The 18,084-nt window shown below is 37.6% G+C and overlaps 1 protein-coding gene and 1 long non-coding RNA gene across 4 annotated transcripts in view; one reads left to right on the top strand and one right to left on the bottom strand.

Annotated features, from left to right (window-relative positions):
• The window catches only part of LOC113891540, a 53,288-nt gene that overhangs the window by 24,384 nt on the left and 10,820 nt on the right, over positions 1–18,084 (top strand). The window lies entirely within an intron of this gene.
• NAMPT (nicotinamide phosphoribosyltransferase) overlaps positions 11,195–18,084 on the bottom strand; it is a 40,686-nt gene continuing 33,796 nt past the window's right edge. For all 3 annotated transcript variants that reach the window (XR_003510789.1, XM_027539678.1, XM_027539679.1), the window contains one exon: positions 11,195–14,528. Coding sequence is in view for 2 of the 3 variants with exons in the window: in XM_027539678.1 (XP_027395479.1) it covers positions 14,418–14,528 (111 nt within the window). In the remaining variant the exon portion in view is untranslated. The remainder of the gene's footprint in view (positions 14,529–18,084) is intronic.

Genomic DNA, 18,084 nt, shown 5'->3' with positions numbered 1-18,084 from the left:
ATCTCATCCTCTGTCGTTCCCTTCTCCTCCTGCCCTCAATCTTTCCCAGCATCAGGGTCTTTTCAAATGAGTCAGCTCTTTGCATGAGGTGGCCACAGTATTGGAGTTTCAGCTTCAGCATCAGTCCTTCCAATGAATATTCAGGACTGATTTCCTTTAGGATGGACTGGTTGGGTCTTGCAGTCCAACGGACTCTCAAGAGTCTTCTCCAACACCACAGTTCAAAAGCATCAATTCTTCGGCGCTCAGCTTTCTTCACAGTCCAACTCTCACATCCACACATGACTACTGGAAAAACCATAGCCTTGACTAGATGGACCTTTGTTGACAAAGTAATGTCTCTGCTTTTCAATATGCTGTATAGGTTGGTGGTATATATATTATTTTGTTTTCTGTTCCTAGTTTCAAAACTAGCTGAAAGGGAGAGGAATGACGTGTTTCTCCCTCTCTGTGTGTACACACACACACACACCCACCCACCCAAACACACACACATATACATAGGTACACAATGCTAAATTGAATTGCTTTTGAGTTTTGTGATCCTCAGTTTTTTCAATGAGCTAGTGACCCATGATAGCAGAAAGCTAATCTCACCCTCCTCCAGAATTTGGGAAAACTCATTTCTAGAAGAGTCCTGGGCATTCCGTGGTCTTGGCTGATAAGTTCAGCACTTGTAATTCTGTTTATTAAAAATGCTTGTTATTTCTTTACAACAACAATAATACTTGCCCCTGATGAATATCATAGATAACACAGAAACATATAGACTCAGAACTCTTTTTGAACATGGAAATTGTTGCTAGAAGGCTCCTTCAAGGTTTATTTTTTTTCCAGGTTATCACATGTGACGAGAAGAGGAAAGGAAATTTTAAAAAATTTTGAAGTATAGTTAATATACAGTGTTGTTAGTTTCAGGTGTATAGCAAAGTGATTGTTTTATATATATGTGTCTATCCTTTTTCAGATTCTCTTCTGTTATGGTTTATTACAAGATGCTGAGTATAGTTCCTGGTGCTATACAGCAGGATCTTGTTTATCTGTTTTATATATAGTAGTTCATATCTGCTAATCCCAAGCTCCTCATTTTTCCCTCCCCTACCCTCTTTACCCTTTGCTAACAATAAATTTGCTTTCTATGTCTGTGAGTCTGCTTCTGTTCTGTAAATTAGTTCACTTGTATCATATTTTTAGGTTCCACATATAAGTGATATCATATGATATTTCTCTTTCTTGGTCTGATTTATTTCACTTAGTATGGTCATCTCTAGGTCTATCCATGTTACTACAAATGGCATTCTTTCAGGCTTTTTTATAACTGAGTAATATCTACTGTGTGTACATATGTATGCTGCTGCTGCTAAGTCGCGTCAGTCGTGTCCGACTCTGTGCGACCCCATAGACGGCAGCCCACCAGGCTCCCCCGTCCCTGAGATTTTCCAGGCAAAAATACTGGAGTGGGTTGCCATTTCCTTCTCCAATGCAGGAAAGTGAAAAGTGAAAGTGAAGTCGCTCAGTCATGTCCAACTCCTAGTGATCCCATGGACTGCAACCTAACAGGCTCCTCTGCCCATGGGACTTTCCAGGAAAGAGTACTGGAGTGGGGTGCCATTGCCTTCTCCGGTACATATGTATGTATGTATATATATACACACACAAACATTATCTCCTTCATTCATCTGTTGATGGACATTTAGGTTGCTTCCATGTCTTGGCTGTTGTAAATAGTGCGGCTGTGAACACTGGGGTGCATGTATCTTTTTGAATTAGAGTTTTGTCTAGATATATGCCCAGGAGTGGGATTGCTGGATCATGGTAACTCTCTTTTTACTTTCTTAAAGAACCTCCATACTGTTTTGCACTGTAGCTTCACTAACTTACCTTGTCACCAACAGTGTAGCAGGGTTCCCTTTTCTCCACATCCTCTCCAGCATTTTATTATTTGTAGACTTTTTAATGATGGTTATTCTGACTGAGTGTGAGGGGGTACCTCATTGTCTTTTTTTATTTGACAACATGCAACATGAAGGATCTTTGTTCCCTAGCCAGGGATCAAACCTGTGGTCCCTGCAGTGGGATCTCAGAGTCCTAACCACGGGACCACCAGGGAAGTCCTCACTGTTAATTTGATTTTCCCTTCTCTAATAATTAACAGCATCGAGCATGTTTTCATGTGTCTATTGGCCATCTGTATGTCTTCTTTGGAGGAATGTCTACTTAGGTCTTCTGTCCATTGTTTGGGTTGTTTGGCTTTTTGTTGTTGAGCTGTATGAGCTGTTTGTATATTTTTGGAAATTAAGCCCCTTTTGGTCACATCATGTGAAAATATTTTCTCCCTTTCCATAGGTTGTCATTTTGTTTTGTTTATTGTTTCCATTGCTGTGCAAAGGCTTGTAAGTTTGATCAGGTCCCATTTGTTTGTGAAAGGACATGTTTTGACATTTTACTAGATTTGCAGAACCTGGAAATAGTTTGAAATGTGTCCTTTTCCCAGAGCTAAGTAATTTTCCTCATTCTTCCCTGTAGGAAAAATACTGTGACCTTTCTTTCCTCAGGCAGACTAGGGTGATGACAAGTTGTATAAACCTCATGGAACCATTCTTGGCCATTTTTCACGGTGCCTTGTTCTCTAAGCAGAAGGGAGGGTGTTGCTGGTGAAGTTTTAGGATGGAGGTATTAAGGTTTATAAAGCACTTAGGAGTAAAATCCCATATCAGTAATTGAGTAGTGATTTATACAGAACAGTGATTCTCTACCAGAGATGATGGGTGTTTATGAATCCTCTAGTGGTCTATCCCAACTACACAGACCCCTTTTGCTGTCATATCTAAGAATGTATCATATGTTCAGGAATAAATGTATCAATATGTTTTAGAAAAGCCCCACAGGTAATTCTCACTCTATCCCTTTCCTACTCCACCTACTGATACAAAAGGGAATGCATGTAAACCCTGATTAAAGATATAGAGTGTGGAGGTAAAAAATACAAGAACTGGAAGCTAAAAGGTTCAGGAAAAAAAAAGGAGGCACTATTTCTCAGATGCATCTTTTCCTGCAGTTAAGTGTCCCCTGACAATCCTAAATGTGGCTTCTTGGGCATCACCATTATCTGAGGGGAGATGGCTGTTTGCCAGAGGCACATACTATCCTGCAAGCTTGGTAAAGCAAGCTCTGAGCCCAGAGCTGGAAGCTCTGTTCCTTGTGAGTGCCGCACTTGGTTGGCACCCCTGGGAAGCAGGGATGCAATGTGTAGTTTCAGCCTGCCTTGTTCAGAAATCCCCAGCAAACAAGTCCTTTGATTTAAAGGAAAATAGCAGCAATTATTTTCAGTAAATTGTTCATTTCAAAAATATTTTCATCCTTTTGGCATATTTTAGACATGTCTCTTCTAAGTAGCAAATAGTTGGGATTAAAAAAATTCTTTTCACTGTATGTGTGTGTAGAATATTTATGTACAATTGACATGTTACATATATTGAATGTATGTTACATATATATGTTACATGTATTGAATGTATGTAGCATACATCCCATTATTTTTCTGTTTGCCCTACTTGTTTTGTTTCCTTTCCTCTCATTTGTGGCCAACTTTTGAAAAATTTTGATCTTTTCCTGTTTGAAAGTAACATTCCTTGTTCCTATTCCTATTAATTCAACATACATATTTAACCAAAGTCTAAAAACTGTCAATACGTTTAATCTTATTCTGACAATTCAAGTACCTTAGAACACTTTGAATTCCATTTACCTTGCTCCTGAGTTAGGCTATACCTGTAGACTTTAAATATTGTTCACTTTAAATTTGTTAGACAAATTTAAAACAATTATCATTGTTTTTTCATATAATCAGTTTTGTTTAGTTGCCCCATATGCATTTACTACTTCTATTGCTCTTCATTCTTTTATCTCCTAGAATTTTCTTTAGTGAGGGTATGCTAGTGGCAATCTTTCAGTGGTAGGTGATCTGAAAATGTCTTTGTTTTCTTTCTCAAAAAATATTTTTCTGTGGGAGTAGGGTGCCAGGTTGGCAATAATTTTCTTTTAGGTCATTGTGCTGTCTCTTGGCTTCCACTGCTCAGAGTCCAGTTGTTGGTCTCTGTCCTTAGAATGTGTTTTTTTTTGTTTGTTTTTGGCCATGCAGCTTGGCTTGCTGGGATCTTAGTTCCCGACCAGGGATTCAACCTGGGCCCTTGGCAGAGGAAGCACAGAGTTGTAACCACTGGATCGCCGGGGAATTCCCACCATCTTTTTTTCTCTGGCTGCTTTTTTTTTTTTTTTTGCTTTTTAAGGCACTTTCTGTGCTATTTGCAGTTTCACTATAACATGTCTGTGTGTGGCTTTTTAAAATTTGTCTTGCCTGGGATTCATTGAGCTTCTTTAACCTTTCACTTGTTGCTTATCAGTTCAGGTAAATCCTGAACCCTAACTTCTTGAAATATAGCTTCAATCCCACTTTTTTTCTTCTTTTATAGCTCTGATTATCGAGCTTCCCAGGTGGCTCAGATGGTAAAGCGTCTGCCTGCAACTCGGGAGACCCTGGTTCGATTCTTGGCTCGGGAAGATCCCCTGGAGAAGGAAATGGCGATCCACTCCAGCACTCTTGCCTGGAAAATCCCATGGACGGAGGAGCCTGATAGGCTACAGTCCATGGGGTCGCAAACAGTCGGATACGAGTGAGCGACTTCACTTTCACTTTCTTATAGCTCCGATTAGACATGTTAGGCCCTTTCCCTCTTTCATGTTGCTTCTTTCTGGTTTTGTCCATTTGTTTTGTGCTGCGTTCTGAATAATTCCTTCTGTCTTCCCTTTGGTTTCCTCTGTGGCTGTCTAATCTGATAATTTCTGTATTTTTTAATTTTTATTTTGTTTTTTATTCTGTATTTTTTAAAGTTCTGTATTTTTTATTTAAACAAATCTGTTAATCTCTTTTTCAAGTTTGTTAGGTCATTAACAAACTATTCCATATGCAGGTATTTTCAAGCAATGTCATTAAAGAAAACATGCATGTTTTATAATAGCTCATAATTTCCATATCTGAAACTTCTGGATTCTTTTTCTGTCACTCTCATTCATGGTGTCCTGTTTCCTTGTGTGATTTCTTTGTGCATTATTCATTTTCCTTAAAACATTATTTTGGGAATTCTTTGAGGCTTAGGATGAAATTGGATCCTTTCAGAAGAGAATTTGCATTGTCCGGCATTTAGAGAATTCTACCAGTCCAATTTAATCTAAATTTACAGCTTAAAGTTTCTGTAACATGTAGGGGTATGAATTTGGATTGCAACTAGGTACATGGGCTAGCTTGCAGTGACACCTTCTTAGAGGTTTTTTTTTTTAATCTCGGTCTGCCTAGAGCTAAAGCAGTTTTTCTTGCAGAGCCCTCTTGGTGTGGGGGTTGGTTTACTGCTAGTTCATCCCGAAGTAGCTCTTTGCAGGGCCTGTTTTGTAGAGTGTCTTTGATTTCTATTCACATGTCCTGTTAGGCCCTACAAACTGAAGCTCACAGTCCACAGGCTTGATAGATACCCAAGGACAAAGGTACCTTCAGGGCTTGACTCTCTATTCTGGGTCTCTTTTTCACTTGGATTTTGACCTAGTAATTTCTTATTGTCCTGTTAGTTCAATACCAAAAAAAAAAAAAAAAAAAGTTACCTGTTCATTTTTGTTGTTTTCAGTGGGAAGGTGGTCAGAATTACCTAGTCTGTTTACATTTCTGGAAACAGAATTGTCTAGTTATAAAAATACTGAGAGCATTTGTCAAAATTTTGGTGTCACTGGTTTACACAAAAGATTCTGTTTCTCCATCTGTAAAAAAGGCATTTGAAATAGCCACCAATTTTGAGATCTGCATCAATGAAGTCTGTAGAACCATTGATAGTTGAATTAAAATTGTATTTAATTTCTCTGCCTTGTTCTAAGAACAATTTACAGTGATTAAAATCTTAAAAATTTTAAGAGTACCACTAGAAGCTCAAATAAAGAAGGAAGGGCATTTGGTAGAGTGCACCCTTAATCTCTGCCCTGCAGTTACAGGTGGCCTCATTTTATTGCACTTGTTTTTTTTTTGTTTTTACAAATTAAAGGTTTGTGGCAACCCTGCATGGTTGATGATGCTTAGAAATTATTAAAAATATTTTAAAATTAAGGTATGTACATTGTCTTTTTAGACATGCTATTGCATACTTAATTGATGATAGTATAGTGTGAACCTAACTTTTATAGGCACTGGGAAAGCCAAACTTCATGTGACTCACTTGATTGTGATGTTTATTTTGAGGTGGTCTAGGATGGAACCTGCAGTGTCTTTGAGGTCTGCTTGTAACTAGGAGTCAGTGCAGAATGTGTGCAGCAACCCCCTTTTAAATTATATGTAGGTAGTTTTATTTGCAAGTAAGAGTTTTTCTTTGAAGAAGGTCCATAGCTCTGAGTACATTCTCAGGGGTCCAAGATCCAAGGAAGGTTATGAACTACTTAAGTACATACAAAGAAATCTTAGGCCAATAATTTATCCTCTTTACATGTTTTTTAACCTACACTTTGATGAAACATTTTACTTCATAAATTTACTGTTAAGGATTTTCCAAAAAAGACATTAATATATGACCATACTTTGAAAAAGTTATCCATCTTTAGAGCTGTTTTAGAAATACACTCCGTACCTATGGAAGCCAGAGGGGAGGGCACATGGCATTGGGTGAGAATGGCAGATGACAGAATTTTTGCCTGATTCTTGGGGGGCATTATCACCTAGCACCTAAAATGAGGAAGCCAGAGGCAGCATAAGCGAGGAAAGAAGTAGGGAAATGGTGTGATGTGTGCCAACACTGGAAAGGTAAGGAACCCAAGGTGTTACAACATAGAAAATGAAGCAGTTTCAAGGAATGAATTATTAACAGTGGCAAACACAGGAGAGATCCCCTGATAACTAAACATATTTGTTTGACAATCAAGAGGCCTCTGTTTTCTTTAGTGAGGGATGGGAACCAGATGGGAGATGAACAGGAAGTGAGGTGGTAAATGGAGAGGAAATGTACACAGAGTCTGGATGTGAATGGGAGAGGGAGACAGGTGCTGCTGTTATTAAGGGAGTTCCTTTTTTTCTGAAAAGATGGGAGAAACAGGAACATGTTTATTTATTGGCCGAGGAGAAAGGAATAGAAAGGGAGAGGTTGAAGATAAACGTTTTTTTCCCCAGGCTCAGAGATTTGGTAGAAATCTTCAGGGTATTCAGGAAGATCTAAATGAATTAAACTTGTAGTCAGTTCCTCAGGACAGCACCTCAGTACAATAGCTGATCCACGTGGGTAGAAACTACAGAACATCTTCTCGAGTTTAACTCAAAGAAGTAACAGCTCAGAAGATAATTACAGAATTAAAAAAAAAAAAAGCAAGTCAGGATAACGGTGGTGGTGGTAGTTTAGTCGCTAAAACGTGTCTGACTCTTGCGACCCCACGGACTGTAGCCTGCTAGGCTCCTCTGTCCATGGGATTCTCCAGGCAAGAATACTGAAATGGGTTGCCATTTCCTTCTCCAGGGGATCTTCCCAACCCAGGAATCAAACCTGGGTCTCTTGCATTGCAGATTTCTTTACCGACTGAGCTATGAGGGAAGCCCTCAGGATAACAGTATCTTTAATTATATTTTGTTGTCAACTAAAGAAAGATGCTTCTTTTTTCTGGGGTGAACATGTATCAGTGTACACCAAAATTCTATTTTTCTGCAGAGATTATGCTATAAACTGGTAGAAAAGTCAATAGGCAGCTTACTCTACTCACCAAGAGAGCATGAGCCCTGAAGAGTGGTAAAAGCCCCAGGTGCCTTGTTAATACACCCATTAAGTCACCAAAAATTCTATATACCAGTGAGGTGAGGGGTCAACCAGCCCATGTGAGAACATGCAAGGAATATTCCTAATTACCAAGGACTCATTTTCATGTTAGTTTAAAATTTAAAGTTTTGGTAAAGTTGTTAATTCAAATGATTCTAAAATTCCATTCAAGAATGTATTTCTCATTGCTGGAAGAACAAATAAGTATTTTAATATAATTTAGTGGAATGAAGAATTGTGAACCAATTAAGATAGAGTTGACTCGGGGGGGAACAAATTACAGAAACTTCTAAATTAAAATAAAATGAGGTGGGAAGAACCTGAATAAGAGGTGACTGATTTTAACTGGTGCAGAATGCTTCAGATGGTTTCTTTAAACATGTAAATCTTAAAACATTAAAAACAACAAAAAATCAAGAAATGCATTTAAAGGTTGGAACACTTGGGACTCAGTTCAGTTCAGTTGCTCAGTCATGTCCGACTCTGTGACGCCATGAATCGCAGCATGCCAGGACTCCGTGTGTATCACCAACTCCCGGAGTTCACTCAAACTCACGTCCATTGAGTCAGTGATGCCATCCAGCCATCTCATCCTCTGTCATCCCCTTCTCCTCCTGCCCCCAATCCCTCCCAGCATCAGGGTCTTTTCCAATGAGTCAGCTCTTCGCATGAGGTGGCCAAAGTACTGGAGTTTCAGCTTTAGCATCATTCCTTCCAAAGACATCCCAGGGCTCATCTCCTTCAGAATGGACTGGTTGGATCTCCTTGCAGTCCAAGGGACTCTCAAGAGTCTTCTCCAACACCACAGTTCAAAAGCATCAATTCTTTGGTGCTCAGCTTTCTTCACAGTCCAACTCTCACATCCATACATGACCACTGGAAAAACCATAGCCTTGACTAGACAGACCTTTGTTGGCAAAGTACTGTCTTTGCTTTTGAATATGCTATCTAGATTGGTCATAACTTTCCTTCCAAGCAGTAAGCGTCTTTTAATTTCATGGCTGCAGTCACCATCTGCAGTGATTTTGGAGCCTAGAATAATAAAGTCTGACACTGTTTCCACTGTTTCCCCATCTATTTCCCATGAAGTGATGGGACCAGATGCCATGATCTTAGTTTTCTGAATGTTGAGCTTTAAGACAACTTTTTCACTCTCCTCTTTAATCAAGAGGCTTTTTAGTTCCTCTTCACTTTCTGCCATAAGGGTGGTGTCATCTGAGGCTACTATTTCTCCTGGCAATCTTGATTCCAGCTTGTGCTTCTTCCAGCCCAGTATTTCTCATGGTGTACTCTGCATATAAGTTAAATAAACAGGGTGACAATAGACAGCCTTGACATACTCCTTTTCCTATTTGGAACCAGTCTGTTGTTCCATGTCCAGTTCTAACTATTACTTTCTCATCTGCATATAGGTTTCTCAAGAGGCAGGTCAGGTGGTCTGGTATTCCCATCTCTTTCAGAATTTTCCACAGTTTATTGTGATCCACACAGTCAAAGGCTTTGGCATAGTCAATGAAGCAGAAATAGATGTTTTTCTGGAACTCTCTTGCTTTTTCCATGATCCAGTGGATGTTGGCAATTTGATCTCTGGTTCCTCTGCCTTTTCCAAAACCAGCTTGAACATCTGGAAGTTCACAGTTCACATATTGCTGAAGCCTGGCTTGGAGAATTCTGAGCATTACTTTACTAGCGTGTGAGATGAGTGCAATTGTGCGGTAGTTTGAGCATTCTTTGGCCCTTTCCTTGGGATTGGGACTAGTGGCAGTGGAAGGGATGTTGTGGGAAGCTACTGAAACCAAGAAATTCAAAATCTAGATTATTTCTTCCTTCTGTCTATTCATTAACTCAAATATTGCTTGAGCACCTGATAAAGGACATTGACTCTGGCAACACACAGAGCACTTCTTAATCAACTTTTCACTTGTCCACACCTGTCCGACCACTTCCAAGAGGCGGAGCTCCTCCTCTTGCAGGCTTGCCTGGGTCAGTGGTCTCTACTGCCTGATCCTTTGAGGTTCACACCCCTCCTTATTGCTGCCTCCTGGCCCCTTCTGTTCTGTGAGCACACTGGCACCTGACTTAGTTTTCCTCTCCACTACGACTCTGGATAATTAAAATGTCCACCTATCAAACCCACTTATCTCTAGGTTTTGTGACCTTGCTTTTGTCTCCAGTGATCTTTCTCTCACTTAGCCACTGTAAGGTCATTCCTTAGACTGTACCACAGCGTAAACTTGCTCCTCTCAGATCAGGCGAGGGTTTTTTATTCTTCCTGACTTGCTTAACAACTCCCAGTAGATCAGAGCTGCCGTCAGACTGCTGTCTTCACAACACTGTATGCTGCCTTCACATCCTTAACATATTCCATTTAGATACCACAGGACCATTTTTCAACAACTCAATTTTAGTAATTATTAAATTATTATCCTTTGTTCTATCAGACTTACCTGGAAAAATCCCACATATACCTATCTTCTCTGTACCTAGGCATCAGGGTGTTACCAGGGAGAGGAACAAAAATAAAACCACAAGAGGCAGATTTCACTGTAAGTTCTGTCACCATTCTATAGTTCTCCAGTACCTGTGGCCACTTGACTCTCCGTAAGAATTGTTTTAAAACATCCATTTTAATCTGCTCTGGTCTCAAATTTCAGAGAAAACCAAAGCCTGCACACAGTCTGGTTTCTTCTCCTTTATCTTCTAGATTACAAACACTCTTAGACATCTAGTCGATCTTTTCACCTGTGTTTGGGACTCCATGGTCCTCCACCTTTTTTGGAACCTAATACCATACTGATCTCTTTAACTCTTGGGTCTTCAATTTTTTCCGCTTTCCCACATCCTTCTCAGAGATAAAGTACTAGCTACAAAGGGAAAGGGAGACACGCTGTTGCCTCATTTGCTCCTCCTCTATACATCCAGCACTCAGGAGTAGCTTCTTTCTGACCTCTACCTCCTCTACTACTGGGAGAGAAGGTCTCTAAGCTGCCTATTGCTACCAAGAGGTCAAATCCAATAGCTGCCTTCACATCCCTCACTGAACTTGATCTCTCAGTAGTATTCAACACCTGTGCAGGATAATGCCTCTCCCCTGGGCTTTCATGATTCTCCTCCTGGCTTTAACCTCTTTAGCTACTGCTTGTCAGTCTCCTTTGCTGGCTCATCTGCCACTTAAGTTTTGAGAATACTTATGCTTTTGCCCTAAGCCCTCTTTTCTTTATAGCAGAGATTCATGCATTTTTGTTTAAAGGGCCATATAATAAATTATTTTAGGCTTTGGAGGCCATAAAGTCTGTCACAACTAATCAACTCTGCCATTGTAGCATGAAAACAGCCATGAACAATAATTAAATTAATCGACGTGGTTGTGTTCCAATAAAACTTTATTTAGAAAACAGATGGTGGGCTGGATTTGGCATACAGCCTGTGGTTTGTTTATGCCATACTCTACACCCTGCCTAGAGACATATCCTCTTAAGTCTCCATTGACCATCTATACATCAAATTCGTGTCCAAATCTGTGTCTTCAACCACCTAAAACCCACATTTAAATGTCTGAGAGGGCATCTCAAATCTTATCTGACAAATTGTGTTCTTTGACCCCCAATCTGATCTCCCTCCAGTGTCTTTACTAAAAGGCACTGCCATATGTTACACAAGGCAGAAAGTAAGAGTCATCCTAGAAATTTCTCCCTCTTTCATTCTCTTAATTCTCTGAACTGGAAGAATACCTAAAAAAGGTAACTCTGGGAATGCCATTATTTGAAGCACACAGTCAAATTTAACATTTAACTAATAGAGCTAAACTTTATTTCCATGTTTATTACATGTTTATCTTTGATGCTGAATACATATTAGATTGATTTAACATACAACTTGGGAGAAAAGCTGACATTCTCCACTGAATGGGTTAAAAAGGAATGTAAAACTACAAAATACTTGTTTAAGTTTGAATTCTAAATTATGGCAAACAGAACAATAATTACCTTGCTGTTTTCTCTTTCTAGTTTTCCAAGATGGATTTCCTTATAAAATTTTCATAACAATTTACTTCAAGAAAAGAAATAAGGGATAATCATTAAAACCATTTTAAGTATAGAGTACAAATAAAGAGTCTTAATGCAGAACTCCTATCTTCTATTTAAAATACAAATATTTCATGATATTATGAATTGAAGGGGATTAATTGCTAACTGCAAATCTAATGATTTAGAGCAAACTCATACATGCCATTTGCTTTTGTCTGAAAGATTAAGCTGATTTACAGGTGACACAATAGAGCTCTATTTGGTATCCACGTTAACCAGTTGCGTCTCAGAATGGAGATGGCCAAAATACTAAGTGCTTACGTGATGGAGATTTGGGATTAATCAATTCCAAGTGGCTGAAAGCTAACACAGTTAATCATTCCATCCCCCCAATCATTGGCCATGTACAAATGTACAGATTTTAGCATTCAGTGAAAAGTATTAAAACCCCTCTAGATACTCTACAATTGCTGAAATTCACTGTACAAAGACTGTTGTCTATAGTGTAATTCCAGTGTTTAATAAAATCAAAATTATGAGTGGTTATCAAAGTTGTTATTGGTAAGTTTCCTTCCCTTTGCTGTAGCCCCTTAGCACATTTTATGAAGAACTATGTGTTCTTCTTACTATTACTCTTCACTTGGATACATTTAAAAAACAGTAATCACTTTAAAATTATTTTTTACCAGGGATGGGATTACAGGATGAAAACTTTTCCTGGGAGTGTGGCTGATGCCTACTGTTATTAGACAAGTAGTTAGAATCATCTGCAAAAATCCATCTTCTTCTTAATAATGCTTATAAAAGATGCTTAATAAAGATAACATCTCTAATTAGATTACTTTAGTGACAAAATACCTTCTCATGTAACTGTTTAGAACAAATAATATATGGCTTTTCAATTTGTAAAATTTCACTTTAACATCATATTGTTAAAGCTCTTCTAAATAGTCTTCTAATACCAGACTCTTAAATGAAAACAGAGAAGACAAAAGAGAAAAACTCTATGTATCAAGGCACACTCTTTTTCTTACAACAGGGGTTAACATACTTTTCTATAAAGGGCCGGATAATAAACATTTCAGGCTTTATGGGTTGTAGGATCACTATTACAATGATTCAACTTCCACTGTTGTTGGGAGAAGGCAGTCATAGACAGAATGTATTTACAAAAAAATAGTCTGAATTTGGCCTGCTGGCCACAGCCTTAGAACAGAAAGGAATCTACAAAACCCTGGTCTCTAGTCAGGTGTGATGACTGACTCAGAATCTAGTAGTTAATCGCTCTAGAACATGTCAATGTTGAACACTTTGAATTCAGCCAAATTACCACTGTGGGATCAGATTCTTCTTTTCAAACTCATGTCATCTTATTTTTCATTTGGGATAATTTATCTTCATTTAAGTAAGTACTTGCTTGAGCATTATTTATTGAGGGATTCAGTTTAAAATTAGTAAGTGATGTCCATAAAATCGAATATCCAATTTTTGAAAAACTTAATGAAAAATATAACAATCAAAACATCTAAAATAAGTACACTCACTACCCATTCCACTAATTCATTTCAGTCATAGCAACTATAGAATAGGAAAAATAAATTCATAAGTGTAATTACTTTAAAATAATTACTTCCATATTTGTCAATATTTTACATTTATGTATATATTCTATAGTGTAAGCAGAAATTCTCTCTAAAAATCTCCTTAAAATCTTGAGGTGCAGAGCCACAGGCAATATCTGACATATAAAACTGCAGTACAGGCCTGTCAATTTGGCATTTCACTGGTACAATACAATGACCAACTTGTATAATCACTGTACAGTGCCTAGACATTCCAGTAAGAACCATTATTTTCTTTAATGTAGAATGATTAATACATAGTCTACAAGGGGCAGTGAGGTTTAGTAATTCTGTTGGGTATATCCTGACATAATTTCAAATTGTACAATAACACAAACAACTTTGTTAAGGCCATGTTTTATTTGCTGATTAATGGACAAAAGGCAATGTATTTTCAAGTATTTTCTTGAAAGTCTGTGCTCATAAAAATCATGAAAAGTTGGAAAGACTGTTAAATCACTGAAACTTTAAATATATCTTACACAATCTGTTTGTACAAAAATACAAGTTAAATATAAACATAAAGCAATCATGATAATTTTATGCAAATCTGTTTTTATGTGATCTTCAGTTATATATAAAAGTTTCTTGGTTGTTTGTGAAAAGATCAATACCAGATTGAATTACTATCTATTGGCAAAGGGCCCTAAAAAGCTTACTTTAGCAATTATCTTTTACATGGTTAAGAGCATTTCCTAATTTGAGATCACCTAAACACTGGAAAAAAGAAAAAAATGAAAAGGGCAGTATGTCCATAAACCAACAAATAATTTGGCTGTAACGTATCATAAAACACAAAGAACCCCCACACATCTGTACAATAAACATTATGTATTACATACTCACACACACAGGGGTACACATGTGTGCATGCACGTAAACACACACACACGCATACGCAGGCACACACACACACACACCCAGTCATAAAACAAAGCCTAATGAGGTGCTGCTTCCAGTTCGATATTCAGCTGTGCATTTTTTCTTACTTCATCAAAAGAATAGCTTTTTGTCACCTTCCCATTCTTGAAGACAGTGTGAAGAAGATCCTACACAAATATAACAATATTGAAATTTAATGGTTATATTAGGCCATCAAACAAAATTTTTCAGTAATGCTTAGATGAATTAGACTGAATAGTCAAATACAGACATGCTGATAATGTTCAAATTATGAAATGATTTTATATAGAAAGGATGCTGATGGAGCAGGCAGAGGAGGCAAGACCCAGATCTAAAATGGAATGTAGACATGTTTAACTTTCTGAAAAGGAATGATTCAAGTATTACATTCTTAAAACAGTTTTCCTTAAAGGCAAAACAAATCTAGTAGATGCTTACTGCTTTGGCTGCCCAGAAGCACTATGGCTGTTGCTAATAATCATGACGGACAGATCGGCAAGGAAAGCCTGCCAGACCGTCCCTGTTCCTAGCCAAGAGACTCAACACCGATTAAACTTACCAACCTGGAATTTACTAAACTTACTAATCATAAGCTTTTGCCTTAAACAAACAAGGTGAAAGTGAAAGTGAAGTCCCTCAGTCAGGTCCGACTCTCTGCGACCCTGTGGACTGTAGCCCACCAGGCTTCCTTTGTCCATGGGATTCTCCAGGCAAGAATACTGGAGTGGGTTGCCATTTCCTTCTCCAGGGGATCTTCCCGACCCAGGGATCGAACCCAGGTCTCCTGCATTGGAGGCAGACGCTTTAACCTCTGAGCCACCAGGGAAACCCATCAAACAAACAAAAGTCAACCCTAAAAATAAGAAACCAAACCCAAACAGAAACATTAATAGATACTGATTTCTTGACTAATACATAGTCACTGATTTTAAAGACTGTGTATATTCCAGAAGTCACTGACACATGTAATCCATTTGATCCATATAAGAATAACAAAGACAAATTAAGAGAATTAAGACTAAATTCCCTTTTGAGTCTGGCAAAGCATTCCTATCTTAGTAAGGAATTATCTGCCTCTAGTTTTTCTTGAAAAATCCATAGAAGTAATCTATTGTGCCAGTTTTTCATTTCATCTGAAGGTGAGCACATAACATTATCTAATATTTCTGTCACTATGTTGTTTCCTTTTTATCCTTTTTCTATTGAAATATAGTTGATTTACAATATTAGTTTCAGGTGTACAATGTAATGATTTAATAGATTATAAACCATTTAAAATTATTATAAAATATGGGCTATATTCCCTGTGCTGTATAGTATGTCTTTGTACCTTACTTATTTTATACATGTAAGTTTGTACCTCCTACTTCCCTACCTTACCCCTGCCTGCTTCCCTCTCCCCACTGGTAAACACTAATTTGTTGTCTGTATCTGTGACACTGCTTCTGTTTCATTATATCCATTTATTTTTTTAGATTCCATATACAAGTAATAACATTCAGTATTTGTCTTTCTCTGACTTATTTCACATAGCATAATAGCCTCCAGGTCCATTGATGTTGCTTCAAGTGACAAAAATTTCACTTTTAACGGCTGAGTAATATTTCATCGTGTGTGTGCATGCACCACATTTTCTTTACCCATTCATTTGTTGATGGATACTTAGGTTGCTTCCATATCTTGGATTACTGTAAATAATGGTGCTATTATTTCATGTGTGGGTTTATTATTTCATGCACATGTTTCAAATCAGTGTTTTCATTTTCTTTGGATATATACCCAGAAATGGAATTGCTAAATCATATCATAGTTCTATTTTTAGTTTCTGGAGGAATCTCCATAGTGGCTGTACCTGTTAACATTCCCACCAACAGTGTATGAGGGTTCTCTTTTCTCCAAATTCTTTCCAACAGTTGTTATTTGTAGACTTTTGGATGACAGCTGTTATTCTGACAGGTGTGAGGTGATACCTTTTTGTGGTTCTGGTGTGCATTTCTCTAACAGTCAGTGATGTTGAGCATCTTTTCACATAGCTGTTAGCCATCTGTATGACTTCTTTGGAAAAAATGTCTATTCAGTTCTTCTGCCCATTTTTTGACTGGATTGTTTTTTGATATTAAGTTACATGAGCTTCTTGGGTATTTTGGATATTAACCCCTTATTGGTCATATTTGCAAATACTTTCCCGTTCTGTAGGTTGTCTTTTTGTTTTGGTAGGTTTCCTTTGCTGTACAAAAGCTTTTGATTAGATTCCATTTGTTTATTTTTCCTTTTATCGATTTTGCCTTGGGAGACTGATCTAAGAAAACATTTCTATGATTTACATTGAGGAGTGTTCTTTTCTAGGAGTTTAATGGAATCATGTCTTACATTTAGGTTCATTACTGCTTTTGACATATTTTACATCTCATTTTGTGTATCACTGAACTGCTTATTGCAGATATAGATGATTTTACTGTCTTTTAAACTTCCTTAGTAAATGCTTGATTTGCTACCTTTACTATACATTTGCCTTTACTGACAAGGTTTTTCCTTTTGTAATTATTATGTTTCTAGTTACAGCATTTTTCTCTCCTGCTTAGATTACTCCTATTAACATTTCTCGTAAAGCTGGTTTGGTGATGCTGAACTTCAGCTCACCTTTTGATCTCATCAAATCTAAATGAAAGTCTTATCAGGCAGAATATTCTTGGTTGTAGGTTTTACTCTGTCATCACCTTAAATATATTGTGCCATCCCTCTCACCAGCAGAATTTCTGCTGAAAAGTCAGATTACAACCTTATGAGAGTTCCTGTGTATGTAAGTTGTTCCTTTTCCCTTGCTGCTTTTAATATTCTCTTTAGTTTTTGCCATTTTAATTACTGTGTGTCTTGGTGTGGTCCTCTTTGAATTTGATTCTTTTGGGACTCTCTGGAATGCAAGGTCCCCCAGGTTGGAGAGGCTGAGGTGGGGCTCAGACCCCTTGTTTCTTTGGAAGAACCTCTGTAATTATTCTCCTATGGGTTGCCCACTTGGGGATATGGGTCTTGACTATATGGTGATTCTGCCCCTCCTGTCTTGTCATAGTTCCTTCTTTATAGCTTTAGTTGTAGATCTTTTCCTGGTAGATTCTGCCCTTTCTCATCATTATTTATTCTGTAAATAGTTATAATTTTAGCATGCCCATAAGAGGAGTTGAATTCGTGGTCTTCCTACTCCACCATCTTGAAACAATCTTAGCTATCAGTGTGTTGCTTCCAATCACACTGCTCTTGCTGTGGCATTTTCTTTATGAATTTAACTATGAAAATTTAAATATAATCTATTGAGGAAGGGTGGTTCCTGTTAAATCATAATGTCTAGATGATCATAAATGGCTTACTGACTCAAATGTTCTAGAGTATAATCCACATACTCTTAAAACCAATGTCTTGTTTTAGTCACAGTTATGACCACGTCTAAAGTAACTTTTGTCCAGCTGGGGTAAACTAATACAGCAAAGTCTCGGTAATAGAAGAGTTAAATGAAGGCTGTGTAACAGGCTATATATAAACAAATCTAATTCTAAAGGTTTTAGGAACTTGTATGTATTTCTCATTAAAGATAACAGAAAAATCTTACTGTAATAATTATGGCTTAAAATCTTAAAAGAATATAATAAAAGTAACATAAGCAGAATATATGTAGTATAAAGAATCAAAAGTTAAAAAAAAATCAATTTT

Source organism: Bos indicus x Bos taurus, chromosome 4 (genome assembly GCF_003369695.1).
Source record: "Bos indicus x Bos taurus breed Angus x Brahman F1 hybrid chromosome 4, Bos_hybrid_MaternalHap_v2.0, whole genome shotgun sequence".
Classification (NCBI taxonomy): Eukaryota; Metazoa; Chordata; class Mammalia; order Artiodactyla; family Bovidae; genus Bos; species Bos indicus x Bos taurus.
The sequence above is the reverse complement of the archived record's forward strand: the minus strand, read 5'-3'. Positions and strand labels throughout refer to the sequence as shown.